Source organism: Takifugu flavidus, chromosome 11 (assembly GCF_003711565.1).
Source record: "Takifugu flavidus isolate HTHZ2018 chromosome 11, ASM371156v2, whole genome shotgun sequence".
In the NCBI taxonomy this organism is placed as follows: domain Eukaryota; kingdom Metazoa; phylum Chordata; class Actinopteri; order Tetraodontiformes; family Tetraodontidae; genus Takifugu; species Takifugu flavidus.
Genome location: NC_079530.1, coordinates 5,434,792 through 5,451,867, shown reverse-complemented (window position 1 = coordinate 5,451,867; position 17,076 = coordinate 5,434,792). Strand labels below are relative to the sequence as shown.

The 17,076-nt window shown below is 44.9% G+C and overlaps 1 protein-coding gene across 1 annotated transcript in view; it reads left to right on the top strand.

The window, feature by feature from the left end:
* tnfaip3 (tumor necrosis factor, alpha-induced protein 3) overlaps window positions 1-17,076 on the top strand; it is a 33,816-nt gene that overhangs the window by 2,197 nt on the left and 14,543 nt on the right. Inside the window, exons 3-10 of the mRNA XM_057048230.1 lie at window positions 2,036-2,226; window positions 2,372-2,513; window positions 2,736-2,906; window positions 3,087-3,267; window positions 3,361-4,352; window positions 4,477-4,682; window positions 4,835-11,064; window positions 11,316-11,458. Coding sequence (XP_056904210.1) covers window positions 2,036-2,226; window positions 2,372-2,513; window positions 2,736-2,906; window positions 3,087-3,267; window positions 3,361-4,352; window positions 4,477-4,682; window positions 4,835-5,116 — 2,165 coding nt within the window. The 3' untranslated portion in view covers window positions 5,117-11,064; window positions 11,316-11,458. The remainder of the gene's footprint in view (window positions 1-2,035; window positions 2,227-2,371; window positions 2,514-2,735; window positions 2,907-3,086; window positions 3,268-3,360; window positions 4,353-4,476; window positions 4,683-4,834; window positions 11,065-11,315; window positions 11,459-17,076) is intronic.

The following is a 17,076-nucleotide window of genomic DNA, read 5'->3' as shown; positions in this document are numbered from 1 at the left end:
TGTTTCAGACCCCACTCTTTCCATATTAGGGTTTGTCCCAGTGGTATTGCGTAGGTGTGCCCAGTCACTCAGGATGACTTTAAGTTCAACACCACACCCTGATGAAGCCTGATGAAGCCTGAGGTCCAAAGAAATGCTCCAGAATTAACTGCGAATCTTTATACATAAACAAGTCTTTTAAACCAGTTTTATAACCGAAACATTTGCTTCTTCTTTTTGACTTGGGAAGCTGACGGTTATATGTGTGGAATTGCTTATGAACCTCATCCTAATTTTAGTGTTTACTGGAAGCTTACAGAACTCTGGTTGCGTTCTGTGTGTGTCTTTATTGTTTCATGTCAGTACTGAAACCTGTGGCTGGTTATGTATTTTGTATGACTCCTGCTGGAAGGACATGAGAGGTATTTCCTGTGCTATGAGGGTGACGTCACAGAGACAGAATTGATAGCGTCTACATCCAAAGGACCCAGACGTGACTTTGAGCAGAGGATGGCGACACACACACGTGCACATGCACACTCACACACGCGCGCGCGCATACGCACACAGTGGGCTAGCCGACTGCTGCTGAGTCACTGGAGCTCAGCAGACAGAGAGACGGAACGTGAGGAAGCAAAAGTCCGTCAGCGAGGGTCCAGTGACATTAAACAAATTGTAGCAATAACATCTTTTATTGATTGACCACTAAACCAGCCAACCCTGACAGAAGCTGTGTATGACATCATCTTCCCTCTGACTGAGGTCACTGACGTTTGGGTTTTTACTGGATGTTCACCCAGTGAAAAGTCTCGTCTGCCCCTTTAATGTCTGGGACGAACGAGGGTGGATGATGTAGGACAAAACCTCTGAATTTCAGTGGAAACCACAACATTGGTGCCTAGTGTTGCCTGGACAGGATTAACTTTGATCCCACGCTATGGTGTTTTCAGGAAGTGCCCCAGCTCGCCACGCAGGAAGTGCCTATATCTAGACGGATGGACTCAGTAGATTGTCTTTCAGGCCAGTTCAGGGTCAGCAGGCTGGGCGCATGTGTGCAGAAGTGGAACTTATTGTTTGTTCCTCCTCTTGGCGAGCGTGTTCTGCCGCTTATGTGTTTGTTCAGACGCACGTGCAACAACTGCCAGCTGCTTTGAAAGTGATTTTCTTTCTCTTCCCAATTACAGTTGAGTCAAAATAATCCCGCATTACATTTTGCAGCTGTTTTAGAAATCCGATCACGTTTGTCCTCCAGCACTAAGCTGGTTTATTTCAGCGAGCGGCCGTAGTTTTAAGATTTTGGATTACGGCACAGGACACATTGCAACAGAAGTTGATGGTTTACCTGCTCAGTAAACATTGGAGGACAGGTGGCAAAGGTAGACTGAATCTAAATGGTCCATAAAAGACTCATTGCTTCCAGTGGTGAGAATGATAACATTCTGTCCTTTCCAGGCCACGCCCCTGTGGAAAGTCCAAGACCATTTGAAGAGCATTGATGAGTTAGGATCATAGGAGGGGAATACACACACACACGCACACTCACACACACTCAAAGGAAGAAGTAAGCTCAGGGAAATTCCTGCCTTGAGTGTGGCAACAGTGTGTTTCATCGCCGTTTACACTGACAAATACGTGCTCTCCTCTTTCACAATAAGAAAAAGACCCAGTATTGCCAGAGGAGACAAAATCAAATTCCAAATCATCTTGAGCAGTTATTGAAATTCTTGGAATGACAGGCAATTATCTGCAATTTTCCCCAGCCAGATCTACATTAAAAGTCTCTGATAAGTGCTCCAGTTATCCTGGGGGGTATTTATCTCAGGACAGTTGGCGAGATTCGAGCTGATCCGTGTGCATTCTTTCCAACACGTGAGGATCATGTAATAATCCAGACAGCAGATAGTGTGACAGCGACCTGATGGCCTGGAAATCCCCAACCTTTATTTTGCTCTTGTTCGCTCTCTACTGAATTTGCAGTGTGAGTGTGGATCCTGTGGTTGTGTAACTTTTGAGCCTGTAGTTTTAATCCCATCTTCTTTTCTTTTTGTGCCTCCAGGAGATGGGAACTGTTTGCTTCATGCCACCTCTCAATACATGCTGGGCGTTCAGGACACGGACCTCGTGCTTCGGAAAACCCTTCACGGTGTTTTGAAAGAGACTGACACCGGCGTCTTCAGAGCCCGCTTCCAGGCCGAGCTGATCCAGTCTCAGGAGTTCACCCAGACCGGACTGCGCTACACTACCATGGTATCCAGATTACACTTGGTCCACTGCAGAAATGTGTCCTACAGCTTTGTCCTGTGTCTTTTGACCGTCAATGTGATTGTTAGCATACTAAATTTTTGTTTATATCCTGATTTATTTTCCCGGTGTGCATATGCGGTTGTCCCAGAACTGGGAAGAGGAGTGGGACAAGATCGTAAAGATGGCCTCTCCAGTTTCCAGCAGCAATGGCCTCCAGTTTGACTCTCTGGAGGACATTCACATCTTCATCCTCTCCAACATTCTTCGCAGACCCATCATTGTCATTGCAGGTATTCTATGCATCAAACACTAAACCCGTGTTGTCTAAATGTGTCTGAGTGGATTTATCTGCTTTGCTAAATGAATTAAATGCAGCAGGAATGAGTAGAAACTGCAACATTTGAGTGTTTGAATTGGAGAATTTAAACTCATTAATCGTGATTAAACTATATTCCTCCTTAAGCTAAGTTTTCTTATTTTAATTCGGAAATTTCTTTTTGACCGTCCTTCAGACCAGGTTGTCAGGAGTATGAAATCTGGCTCCTCCATCTCTCCTCTGAATGTGGGCGGGATTTATCTGCCACTCCACTGGCCGCCCACAGAATGCTACAAATACCCGATAGTGCTCGGCTATGACTCCCAGCACTTCGCACCCCTCATCACTGTCAAAGACAGCGGTCCAGGTATGAGTTGTAAAACCCTTTTTCTAGTTTTGATTAGCCACACTATCCTCTATTCTCACAGTTCCCAGTTTTCTGAAACATCAACTGTGACAGAAATATAATCCCAAAGTCAAATCTCTGTCACACCTGCCCGTGAAACCAGATTTTATTGGATGTGAGAACTACTGAATTTTATTCCAGAGATACGAGCGGTGCCACTGATCAACCCGGGACGAGGGGGCTTCGAGGAGCTCAAAGTTCACTTCCTCATGGAGAAGGAGCAGCAGCAGAAAGAGAGGCTTCTCAGCGACTATCTGATCCTGATTGAAATCCCCGTCATCGGCCTGGGCTACGACACAATACAGATCATCAATGCCGCTCGGTAACAGCAGATTCCTGAGCTTTTCCAAAGGGAAATGTTTTTACCCAGATGCGGACTTGGATTAAGAACTATCTTTTATGTTTTTGTTCCAAGGCTAGATGAGGGAAACCTGCCCGAGGACATGAACCTGATGGAGGACTACCTGCAGCTCGTCAACCACGAGTTCCAGCGCTGGCAGGAGGACAAGGAGCAGGCGTGGGCGGCCCAGCCGCAGCGCCCGCCACCCTTCTCCGTCTCCCAGCTCTCTCTCATCGAGATACGCTGCGCCACGCCCCGTTGCACCTTTTACGTTTCCGTGGATACTCAGCCTCATTGCCACGAATGCTTCGAGAAGCGTCAGGCCACTACAGGCGGAGGAACGCGAGTGGAAGGGGTGGTGCAGACCAGGGGAGGAGGTGTACAAGGTGGGGTTGGTGTGATCGGGGGGTCAGAGACTGAGGTGACTTCACGGGTAGTCCGAAGCAGCAGCCCCACTTCATCCGGAAGAGGGGTGGTGCTGTCCAGTCCACGCTCGGCCCCACCCACCGCTCCCAGCCTTAGCTTATACAGCGAAACACATGCCATGAAGTGCAAGACACCCGGCTGCCTCTTCACCCTTAGCGTGGAACACGATGGACTTTGTGAGCGCTGTTTCAACTCCAGGCAGAATCACGCACCCCCTGGAGCTGGAACAACTGCTACGGGACTCCCGGGTCCCAATGGGGGCCCGATCGCACCCCATCCGGGCCAGGGCTCTGGCTGGACCCAATGGGGTGGTCGTGAACCAGAAACGGAGCGTTGCAGCATGTGCCGACAGGAGGCGTTTAGAATATTTAATGGTTTGTGTCCCCCCTGCATGCAGAGACAGCAGGCCCCAGAAAGGGGGGAGCCAGAGCAGAACAACCACAGGACTGAGCCATCATCTTCAGCTTGGTCCCAGGCCAGGGACACCGAGCGGCCATGCCTCACCCTAACGCCGGGGCACACCTCGGCATGGCAAACACCTTTGGCCCGCCCCTGTAAAAGATCTGGCTGCCAGTTCTTTGGAACACCTGAGAAATTGGGTTTCTGCACTATTTGCTACGTAGACTATCAGACGAACCACCGTAAGTCTGCTGGAACGCTTCGGCCTTATTTACTATATATTGGTGGCTTGAAAGCGGTTGGGTTTCTTTACACCGTCTTCTGACCCAGTGGCAGACTGTTCACGCTGGCCTTTGTATGTTCCAGACCTGACTCCTCCCCCTGCACCAATCCAGAACCGCCACGGTTTGGAGGCAGGCTTCCAGAATGCCTCACGATGTCGTGGTCCTGGCTGTGGTGCCATTGGCAAGGCGATGTTGGAGGGCTACTGTGACAAGTGCTATGTCAAAGAGCAAAGTGCGAGGCTTAACCAGGTGGCACATCGCTCGACACACTCCCCTCCTCTGGTCGTGGTAGGTCGTCCTATTCACCTATTTAGCTTCTATTTGAGAAAGTTCTCAGTTTTGTTTTGTTTTTCTAGCTATACTTTGCTGCTCAGGCAGTCACCAACGTGCTAACATGTCTCTTTTTTGTCTTCTTTCCACCTGTTCCTGTGCACTCGAAGCGTGACCGAGCAGTCAAACCCAGATCTTCGCAGCAATCCCAGACGCAGAACCAGACCCAGTGCTGGCGGAGCGGCTGCAGTAACGTGTCCCCAGGTTGCACAGACCTCTGTCCGGAGTGTCACACGCGTGGCCAGGGCAGGGAGGTGGGCAGGCGGGCGCAGGCGCCCAAGGAAAAGTCCAAGCAGCGGTGCCGGACGCAGGGCTGCGACCACTATGCCAACCAAGAGAAACAGGGCTACTGCAACGAGTGCGACCACTTCAAACAGATTTATCGCGGCTGACCACACGCAAGACAACACGGAGGAAACAACGTTAGAGCCGTCACCCAGCTGCGGGCGCCACATGCCAGTCAATGCACCTCTGAGACTAACTGACCAACTAACTTTCTAGTTAGTGACTAACTAGTAACCTTATGGCCTGAATCAAACCCCCCATGTAGAATGTGAAGACGGAGTGTGTGTATGTGGGGGGTTAGGGTGGGGTGTGAGAATGTGTGCGTGGGTGTTTGTGTGTGTGTGTGTGTGTGTGTTCACAGTAGACATGGCCTCCAGAATACCTCTTTGTGCAATTATTATCACCTGATGCGCTCGTGCGCACATTGAGAGGTTTGGCTCCATGTCAGAGCGCTGACGAGCTCTTGTGTACAATATGTATTTAGAGGTACGTGGTGAAACGTGCCGGACAAAATGATTGTATGTCGACATAACAAGAAGCATCTGACATTGCTTTCTAGACCACAGCCAAGGATTTTTACCCGTGTCTGTCTGACTGTCTGTCTTAACCAATCTGCGTATCTGTCTGCCTGTCTGTCCAGCATTCGCTCCGGGAGGTGAGGTGTGTTGGGAAAACCCAGTGAGAGGTTTTGTGGAAGTACAAAGCAGAAGTGAGACAGCCCTTCCAAAGCAAGCAGAGTGCTGGATATGCGATAACCTGCATTCCTTCACTGGTTAATGTAGTTCTCTAAAACACTTATACGTGTTCCTGAAATAGACCAGAACCATCGCATCAACATCCTAAAATGATTAATGATTTGCACCCCCCCCCCCCCATCGTTTAGTGACTATTTTTATGCTTTTTGAAATCCTTACTGAAATCCTTACTGACTTACAGATATGGGCAGTGCAGGACAGACGGGGCGGGCCCCTGCTGGTTTGGGTGCTACATGTATAGAAACACAAGCCTCTCCATTGTAGCCGACATGCTGGCAGCATCAGCGGACAGAAAGCAGAGAAGACAGTTCTCTTTCTATTCCTCCTGTCCTTCCTCTTATCTCCCTCCTTCTACTCCAAAACAGATCAGTTGCCTTGGACATTTCTTTGCTGTTTACTGACCACTTAAGCACCTAAAAACATAACGCACGTACACATGCACGTAGAAATGCAGTTGCCGGTTTTCTAGTTCTGTCAGAAGCGGTTTTAGAGCGAACAAACACCAAATGAACTTTGGAGACTGCCAGCAATTGTTAATTTTCCTTTATTAGTTGACATATAGATAGAGTTTCATGTCAAAATTAAAAATTTCCCAGAACCCAAAGATGTACAGTGGCCACATGTGGCACTAAAAAGTAAACAAAAACAGCAAGAAAATGAGCTTTTGATTAGTCGCAGTTCCAATCAAGCGGAAGAAGCGTCCCACACATGCAGTCCTCACAAGTGCGTGCGTGCAAACACAGTTCTGTGAGGATTTGAGCACCCTGTCCAGGTCAGCTTTGCTCCACCATCCTGGGATGTGCCAGATCTCCACAGAGCGCTCCCTTTGCCTTCTTTGGTTAACCTTGTTTATCTGAATGTCTTTTGTGCTGCTGCCGCTGCTGCTGTGGCAGCGGTGCAGTTTTGGGGCTGATCCTTCTGAGTTTTGCCTTTAAGTAAAATCTTATGGACCAGAGGGGCCTGATCGCTGATCCAGGATCTGCGCTCCCACCTATGATATGCTTTTTGTGAATATGGATCTGGGTCCTTATTGTAGGACCCTCCAAACCAATGCCTCATCTTCAACACACACACACACACAATGCACACTGTCTGTGCACCTGGGATACACAAAACTGACATTCCTTTTGTTGTTTTGAAAGTTTTGAAATGTATTTTGATATATTTCGTTTCATTTCTGCCAAAAGAAATACATTGTGCCATCAATCAGCAGTTGCTGTTACCTCCTTAAAAGTGGCCAGCCTGAATCATCAGAACCAGACTGGACCGCCGCAGATGTCGCTGTGAAACCACAAACACGAGCCTCTGAAACCCCAGTAGGTTTGCTTGATGTGAGCAGATGTCCATCTGTGGCTCCAGTTAGAAAAGCCTAGACAGAACAGCTCCTGGTCTGCCTTTTTCATCCTACTGTTTCTAAAGCCGTCAGGCCGCCCCACGTGTTAACAGCCTGTGCGTAGATCTTTGTGTGCTTTAACCACCTCTAGACAAACCTTAATCAATTCAAGGCCAATTAGCAGTTGCCTCACCAGGGCCCTCTTTGAAGTGTCTGGGGGCGCTGAGTTTGACTGGGAGGAGATCACCTAAGTTGCACGAATGGTCTGAGCTGCTGAGGCATTTAGGAATGGTACTCCGACCTGTTAAGGGACATTCCAACAGTAGGAAGAGCAACTGCCGAAGAGCAGAAGGTGTAACAAACATGCAAACTGTGTGGAAGTGTCTCTGTGTGACCTTTTCGACAGTAGAATATTGTACAAAGAAAAAAAAAGCCTGGTTTTCTTTGTTAAGTATTTATTCATATCAAGATATCTGTATTGTGTGATTCAATAATAATTTATATGTCGTCCTGAAATTAACTATTTTTATTAAGAAATCTTAAAACAGTCTAATGTGGTTTTTCTTTCCTGTTTATTTTTTGTTGCCACAAATTCCCACTTCACATAACTGGGTAACCTCATTGCTTTTTTGCAGTTTGTCCTGAGCCTACAGTATATTAGCAAATTAACACCTTCATGAGTGGGAAACTCACAGCCAGGAGGAGTAGATCCTGCAGTGGGAGGGGGAGTTCAGGGTAAGGGGAATGGCAATAACAAAAAGGGGCTGTAATATTTTTACAGTTGAAAACAGATGACATTTAACCAGCATGGGGCTGCAGAGTTCACAACCCCACAGACCACAGTCACCTCAGTCGGCTGCGGTTTCCTGGAAATACCCCAGCGCCCAACACTCCCTGATTAAAATGTTCTGATGACCTCATCCAAAAAGTATTTTTGTCACTACAGGGGAATTAGTAAATTATGCAGAGCCAAAATAACAGTCCCCAAGTCCATTAAAATCTTTAACGACGCTGCCAGTGTGGGAGGCGACACAGCGACGTCTGGTGGCAAGAAACAGTACAACGCAACAAAAATGTTTGACCATCATCTGAACACAAAAATAATGTTATTTTCTTTAGAGTAGTAACTAAAAGCCAAAAGATGTAAGTATGTATGAGACATCTTGAAAAGCTGAAAAATGAGTTCAAAATTGTTTATAGGCCACACAAACAGAAACTGCAGAAACATTGTGTTTGAGCTGTTGGTAACTGCAAATTTGGATGCAATTTGCATGAGTGGAGCGGCTAAACTGAGCTGTCTCTAAAAATAAACATCAATATCAGGCATGTTCAGCAGGAAGCTGGTGTGCAGCAGAAAAAGTTGCATCCATGCTCTGACATCTTTAACATGGCAGAAGCGTCCTTCCACGTGCAAATATGTCTTTTGGAAACTTCTCTGAGATTGTGAGCGTTGCTGTGAGATTAAAACTATCCTCTTCTTACTGGCATACGTTTTTATTTTCACAACTCGCCTACTGGACAGTGGCACGTCAAGTCTTAACATCCGCCTCGAATAATGGATTTCAGTGTTTTGGACTCTGTGTTCATATACATACCATCATTACAAGAACTATAAAGCCAAAGAACTATATGGATAATTTCACAAACAAATAGCAAAAGATTAACTGCCACGCCAAAAGATGCCGTCTGATATAAAGTTTAACGCAGTAAAATAAATAAATAAATTGTTTTTCCAGTTCACCAGTCTGACCACTAGATGTCAGACGCGAGTTCCCGTGAGTGGGAGCAATGGCTTTTTTGAGGAAAAGACACATTTAAACATATGACTAAAGGTAAACGCTGTAGGAATGTATCATAGTCTACTTTTAAATGAAAAGAAATATACTTTTTTTGATTGTGAGTTTGACAATGACTGAATCACAGTGATTTCATTTTATTCATCTACTCTGTGACATTATCTGTAGCTACAAGAGGTTTCAGTCACATCTAGGAGTTCTATGTTCTGAGCCCCTCCACCTTGTCCAACATCCAGGGATCAAAAAGATTAGGCATGTGATTATGCAGTGATCAAAGTGATCACAGTGCAGTGAGATTTGATCCAATGCAACCCTATATTTCAACTATGTGACATGATTTTGCAACCACACAACAGGTTATCTTTAAAAAAGATCCCCACAAATCTGAATTCAACCACGAGTTTGCCCTTTGACCTCCCAAAAATGTCCCCACTTTGCTAGTAGAATGAGTATTTTAATCGATATGCAGCAAGTAGCACACACATGATCAGGCATGAATGAGGGCTGATGGGCCACAGCCAGGGGCACACTTACACAATTTCTGTGAAGTTGTCTGCTTATTTAATTATTCTGTACTGATTTCAGCACCATTTGTTTATTGTTTTGCTATGATCTTCACTCTAACTATTTTGACGGTTTAAGTGGCGCATTGATGTTGCTGTTTTAGGTTTAGTAAAAAATAGTTGCATCCATGCTCTGACATTTTTAACATGGCAGAAACATCCTTCCACACGCAATATAATATGTTGTAGCTGCTCCCAAAGCTTTTCTCCTGATCGGAATTAAACCAAGCTAGAACTAATGTTTGATGATGTTTTATCTTCAAACACCATGAAAACCTGAAATGAAATATCACAATTTAACATCATTATATCTTCCCTACAAATGAGTATTTTGGCCAATATCTCTTTCTTGTCACAGTTGGCAAACTTAAATTACAAGCAAGAATAATGTGCACAAAAAATGTACCACTCATACTGTGTGGGCCTTCTGACTGAATTATTAGGAGCTGCTTTTCCACTCACACATCTTCGCCCTGAGCACCGCAGCTATGAAAGACACCTTTTCCCAGCATTAATTCCATGACTACATCTGTCTATTCAATGCTGCCAACTGATATGACCAGTAGGAGGGTCATTATTACCCCAACTTAAAATACACCTGAAGAACTTACAATTTACATTTTTAACTCATTATATCTGAAATAACATTAAAAAAATGTATGGAACAAGAAATTGGCACATTTTTTAGTGACAGAAACTTCTCTGAGCTTGTCAGCGTTGCTGTAGGATTAAAACTATCCTCTTCATACTAACATGAATTTTTAGTATGGACTTCGATCACAACTCATCTGCTGGACAGTGGCAGAGAGAACACGTCAAGACTCAGCGTTTTGGACTCTGTGTTCATATACAGAACTCCATTACAAGCACTAAATAGCCAAATCCAAAAAACTACATGGATACTAACAGATAATTTCACAAACAAAAATCAAGAGAATTTAACGCAGGCATTGATAAATTGTTTTACAGTTCATCGATTTGACCACTAGGGGTCAGACGTAAGTTCCCGTGAACGGGACCAATGACTTATTTGAGGAATACACATTTACAATGACTAAAGGTAAACGCTGCAGTAATCATCATAGTCTAATTTAAAATGAAAATAAATATTCTGTTTGTTGGAGTTGTGAGAGTTTCAGCACAATGCCATCAATTTTAAATAAGTCAAAATAATTTGGTATCACCTCAGGCTTATATTGACTGAAGAAAGTGTGTGATGTGTTTTTATGACTTCAGCTGAATGAGTATTACAGCTAACAGGTGCTGAGCAGAGCCCCCCACATGGTAAAAGGAACTGGTTTTACTCTCTTACTATGTATCTTTGAAATATGTATTTGTGCTATGAAATAACGATGGTGCACTTCTGCACACATCAAACTGCAAATGTTTATTCCTTAGAGTATTGATATACATCCATCTTAAGTTCAATCAGTTCATGTTCTAAAGAAACAGAGATGATTGGAAACCTAATAAGAAAATATGGAAAGGAAAGAATAAAAATTAGACATCTTGTCAAATAAGTTGGAAAGACATTGTGGTTACAACACATCAGCCCACCTATTACTATAGATTACTATAGATGACAGAGAGATGGAAAGAGCCAAACAAGTACATTTCCATCAGTGCAATGATTACTATAGGTGCTTTACATTAATTTGGCCACTGCAGCCTAGCTGATGGTTGGTTAGTTTGAGCACACCATATCTGACAATGCTCTTTAGTAACCAAATAATTTTCCTCTTCTACTTAACCTTTGCTTCATATTGTAATCACTGTTACTCAGTTTGTACATAAGAAGGCTTGTTTTGGAAGATTTGCTCACCTCCTCTTCCCACTGTCTTTCCATCTCTGTGGGACAGGAAGTGGAAAGACTGGGCTCAGAGCTGGTTGGCTGCAGGCAGCAGCTGGAGGCGGTCCAAAAGGACGTGAGCCAATGGCAGGCCAAAGCCATGAGCCTAGCAGAACAGCTGGCAAGTGCCCAGCACCAACTGCACCTCACCAGGTAGTAGCTAATCCTATTATACATGCCACCACAGTCCCCCACACACACAAACACACTCTCACATACATACACACATTGCTCCCCTCTGCCCAGCTTCTGCCCAGCTCAGTCCAGTCCAGTTCAGACCAGTACACCAACTGTACCACACCAGGTAACAGCTAATCCTATTACACAAACCACACACATAAACACACATGCACGCTGCTGTGGTCCTGGTACCAACTGGACCTCACCGGGTCACCTTTAATCCTGTTATGCATGCCACAACATAATGCAGCTCACAGCCTCATGCATACATATATAGAAACACACGGCCCAGCCACAGTTCCAGCACAGCCAAAATAGTGCCCAAGACACACACACACACACACACACACACACTCAGTCATTTGACAGCTTGGCCATGGGGCCACCTACCATGGCCTGGCCCTGAACCCCTCCTCACGCTGACTTGCCTTTAATCACTCTCTTTCTCTTTTTCTGCATTTTTATTTCCGTTTTTTAATTTGTCGTTCCTTCTGGTAATTTTTTCCCCACCATCTCTACATGAAATCATGTCATCATTTTATTCCCTATTTCATTTCCTTCCCCTCTGTATATCCTTTTCTTCCCTTACTGGTATTCCTTCGCATTTTCTTCTCCGATCGCTGCTGGTTCCCACCACGCCTGCCCCGGCTGCAGCCGTGCCAGCTGCCCGAGGCACTCTCTCACCCCTGCTGCCCACAGTCGCGGTGTCTGGGATGGGCACAGATGTGGCGGCGGCAGCCTGCGGTGGCAAAGCTGCAAGAGGCAAATTTGTTTAATATATGTGTATTTGTGTTAACTGCAGCTGCTGGTTTATCACTTGTTTAAACATGTGAATATGAAGCGGTGAGTGGATGATGTAATGTATAAATATATAGAACTGCATACATATTAATATAAACAATTACTTTGACCTGTACGCATGAAGCCACTGGCCAGAACCATTTTACTGCTGGGTGTGTAAGCATGATGGATTTCATAGTTTTATCAGTGCAGCCACGCATGCTAGTTGTTTGACAGCTGTTGACTTGGCCGGACACATAGCTCTTCAAATTAAGATTTAAGCCATTAGTAGTAAAATTCACTTCTGATGCTGATTTAATGATATCTCTTCCCCTCACTAGTACAAGAAAGGAAAACTCCCATCCAGAATAAGTAAGATAGATTCAGTCACAGTTATTAATTATTAAAAATGAATAAACAATGTGCTCATGTCAAGATGAAATATTCACAACTCAATGGCTGCTTTTACTTACAGAAAATACCTATATAAAATTTCTTAAGACAATAACCTTGACCAAGGTGAGAGCAGCACTTTTTTTGAGAACAATAACGCAAACATTTACAAAGGGACTTCAATGAAATTTTGTGGAAATATTGATCCTGGGACAATGAGCAGATGGTTACATTTTGTTGATGATCAAGTCACAATATGTGGGGAGATGACCTACTTGAGATCTCGAGACATTTTATTTCTAGTTCGGTATAATCTTTTGGCATCTGTGTTTGTATTTAAAGTCATAATTTGTGTTATAGTTTTGAGGTTTAACAGAACCCGAGAGCAGGCCAGGACACGGTGGTAAGAGGGTCAAAGGGTTTTATTTACAGGGGGGGACAACACGAGGAAGACAAAGGCAGTCCTCCAGGACTGCAGAGAGAATTCAGGAACAGAGGCAGACCTCCAGGACTGCAGAGAACTCCAAACCAGAAGCAGTCGTCCAGGACTGCAGAGAGAACTCGGAACCAGAGGCAAACCCACCACACTCTGGCAATGAAAACCAAACCAACACATGACAAGAGAAACTGAACCAACACTCTGGCACTGATAGGCAGACGCACCCACCTCAAGTAGGCGGCCGGATGTAAAGTGCGCCTGCCTGCAGTGCCAGCTGCCGCCAATTGAACTCAATACCGCCCCCTGCAGGACAAAGCAGGCACAACCCTGAACCCCCACAATTTGATTTTTTTTAAAGTTGCTTATCATGCATGGATCAGATACAGATGAATGCACCCACTCACCACTACCTGCCATTCACTTTTGAGTTCACTTTTGATAATGTTCCAAACTAAAATAAAGCTGGAGCAGTCATCAGTATCCCCTCATCCTCCCTGCCCTCAGCTCTTTCCCTCTCTGGATTTCTGGGTTCATGGAGATGTGGATGCTCATTCATGGTGCCTTCTGAGTGAAGCTCTTTGTAGCTGTAGAGGCCGGGTTTGTTTAACTGCTTTTTTCATTTGAACAGAAAGAGTGTGAGAGTCACAGGCTGGAAGGCGTTTGTATGACCAGCCTGGAAAACAGCTCTTTGATTCTCCCTTTGCAACTTGCCGGCTCCTTTCTTTCATTCTGTTCTCCTCCCATGGCCCAAATGATCACAGTGCGGTTTCAAAAACAGGGACATGAGGCACACCGACAGCCTCTGTTTGATTTCTGATAGCCTCTCCTTCCTTCTGATTAACACGTACTTACCCATGGCACACACACACAGTGTTTATACAACTGCATGCCTGCAAACACACAGATACATTAGTCGTCTCCACATGCCTGTACACACAGGCACAGCATACACACATGCACAGATGCGTGCGCGCATTCCGGGGGTCCCACGGCGGCTGGTGCGCTGCGCTGTGCTCCAGGATTGGATCATCAGCCAGCTGTGAGTCAAACAGCCCGGGATCTGTCCTAATCCCCGCCACTCTGTTCTCACACACGCACACTTGACAGCTCCTCTGCATGTGTGTGTGTGTGCGTGTGTATCCTTCATGTGTGTCAGTCGGTGTTGCTAATGTTACGTGTTGATACCTTTGGGCTACACCTGTGGGTGCAGTTTGATATGTGTGTCTCAGTGTGACAGCGGCGTTTTTGTGTCTTCGTGCTTGTGTGTTTGTCTGGTCGGCGGCCATTTTGTTGGATAGCAGATGGCACTATGGTTGGCAGGGGAGGGGCTGCTTAGCACAACTGGACAGTATGCTTAGCACAATCAGACAGTTACAGATAGGGCAGCTGGGAGGGCTGTTGCCCAGCCATGTGCATGCGTTTGTTTGTGTGTATGTGTGTACTGTGATGTTGACAGCGGTGGGCCCATTGGCACGGTGACGAGACCTTGCCACCTTCTTCCTCCCTCCTCTCTGCTGGAGTGCCCTCTCTGACATCCTGCCTTCTCACCTCTTTCACTTACACACTTACTGTCTCTCTTGCTCCCTGTGACACTTGGTAATCGCTCTTTTATCCTTCACACACATACTTTTTTATTTTGCCACTCCGTTTGCTGTCTCCCATGGATCTGTTGTTTTAAATTAACTACTTATCTTGTAGTAATTTAGCTGAAATGACTGCTAATGAAACAGAGGTGCATTCATTTAAACTAAACCTATGAGCTACATTTTATTTTGCCTCTATTTCTGATGGATGTCACTATAAACTCTTTGAGTTCTTTGTCCCTTTGTACAGAGATGAAGACACTGGGTTACGTCCCACCTTCCTGCCGAAAAATCTGGTCAGAATCTTAAATAATGAGTTGCACATTATCACAGTATGCTTTCTCCTATATTTGCTGTAAACATAGAACCTGGAGCAGCAGTGCAGAAGATATTTAGACTCTACTTTATAAATCTTCTTGTTACCATCACATCTGCCTTTATCTGCATCTGATTGGCCAGATATAACGACCGCCAAGGCAGCACAGGCAGTAGGGTAATGTGTAATATTTGTTATGTTAAATGTGCATGTTAATATTGTGAAAATGATAGATTTGTTAACTATTTACAAATAATTGCTTCAGTAGAAACAATGGTAGAGCTACTGTGTTTGCTTAAAATGTGGCCAGTAAAAGAAAAAATTGCTCATATGAGGTACCGGGATCATGAGACCTGTAATCTCTCCATCACGGTGCTGTGAACGGATAAAATAGACAGATCGCTGATGAGAGACCTCAGGCAAGATGGAGGCAAATCTGTCAGCTACAACTGTTGTCACCTCAGCCAAGTGTGCCCTGGGAAACTGGCCTACATACAAACACTACTGCTGGAGGACAGGCTATGCACGGCGGAGCACCAGCCACTACCATACTAGTTCTTTACATACCATGCATATATAAATTTACCATTCATTTTACTGAATTGTTTTGGAATTTTTTTTAAGTGCCAGAAATATTCTGGAAAACAAAAAGGGAAGGATTTGCAGCTTCGCATCGGTTTTAATTTTAGCGCACAGATTTTTTTTGTCATGTTTGGCAAGCAAGTGTGGGTGTGCGTGTGTGTATTAGTGTGTGATCATCTGGTCAACTTTGTGGCTTCACATCTCCCTGCTGTGAGCGTGGCACCATCAGTGCCTACTGCCCAGTAGGCACAGCTTTTATCCAACATGACAGAACCTCCCTCTGCTCTTGCTTCTCCATCCTTTCTCTTTTACCTCTGTCATCCTCTTTTACCCCTTTCTTTTAATCATTTCATCCCCTTCATTTCTATTCTTTATGTTGCTCTTTGCTCTCTTTCTTTCTTGCCTTCAGTCCCTCTGTTTCACTCTGTCATCCGTTGTGGCTGCTGCACTGCCAACATCCCCTGGTAGGTAGGAGGTTATTGCCCCATCAGCAGATTGTGCTGGGAGATGATCACAAAGATGGGAACTAAACTTACTGCGGGAGAAGGAGAAGAACAGCTGAGTGCAGATATTTGTGAAAATAACACAAAAAGAGTTGATGGGGGAGGACGGTAACAGATGACTTTACAGGGTTTCTCTAAAGAGACGGCACTTGCTTCTTCTGATAGTTGTCCCCCGATCTGATAAACAGGTAGAAGCCACGTAGGTGTTTGAATGACTTCAGGTTCATCTCAGGTGTGAACTGAATTCTAGCGCAGATTAATTATTCTACTCACACCATGAGACGACACTGCATATGATATAAACTAGAGTTTGCACACATGTACAAGTTATGCTGCCTTTTAGAATATAAAATCCTTACTTATAATCTCGATCTGTGTCATTACAATAGTAATTTATGTCACATCAAGCTAGAAATAAATAATTTCCTGCCTCATCTGAAATGGATCCAACCCCCAGCCCTGCCACATATGGTATACTTAGCTATGTCTGCAGGGTTGAGGTTTGACACCCGTGTTGAAGCCTGGGATTCTGGATTGGGTCAGAATGGGGATGTGTTGTACGGATGCCATGTGGTTATTATTAAAAAATAGCAGTTGTCTGTGCAGCCAGTTTTCTCAGCGTTAAAGCAGTGGGTGCCATCGTATCTGCTTTGTGGGTGGATAGAGATGACGGGGGTCTCTCAGCTGCTAATTACTTCAATGTGGACAACATCATTTTAATTTCTGTAAAGGAATGGATGCCATTGATGCAAAATTTGATTTTGTGTGGATTGTTTTCATTTGCAGGTGCATGCAGTCCCTTCCTCCATCTATAGGAGGATGAATGCAGCTGTACAGTGTGGATGTTAGAATATGATAAACACCATCAGTATGCTTGACAGTAATGTAGCAGGTAAAACATTTAAACATGAATAGTTCACCATTGACCTTGGTGGCAGTCAGGGGGCTTCAGCACTCCTTGAAAAAGAAAAGAGGCTTGGGCCACCCACTGTAAA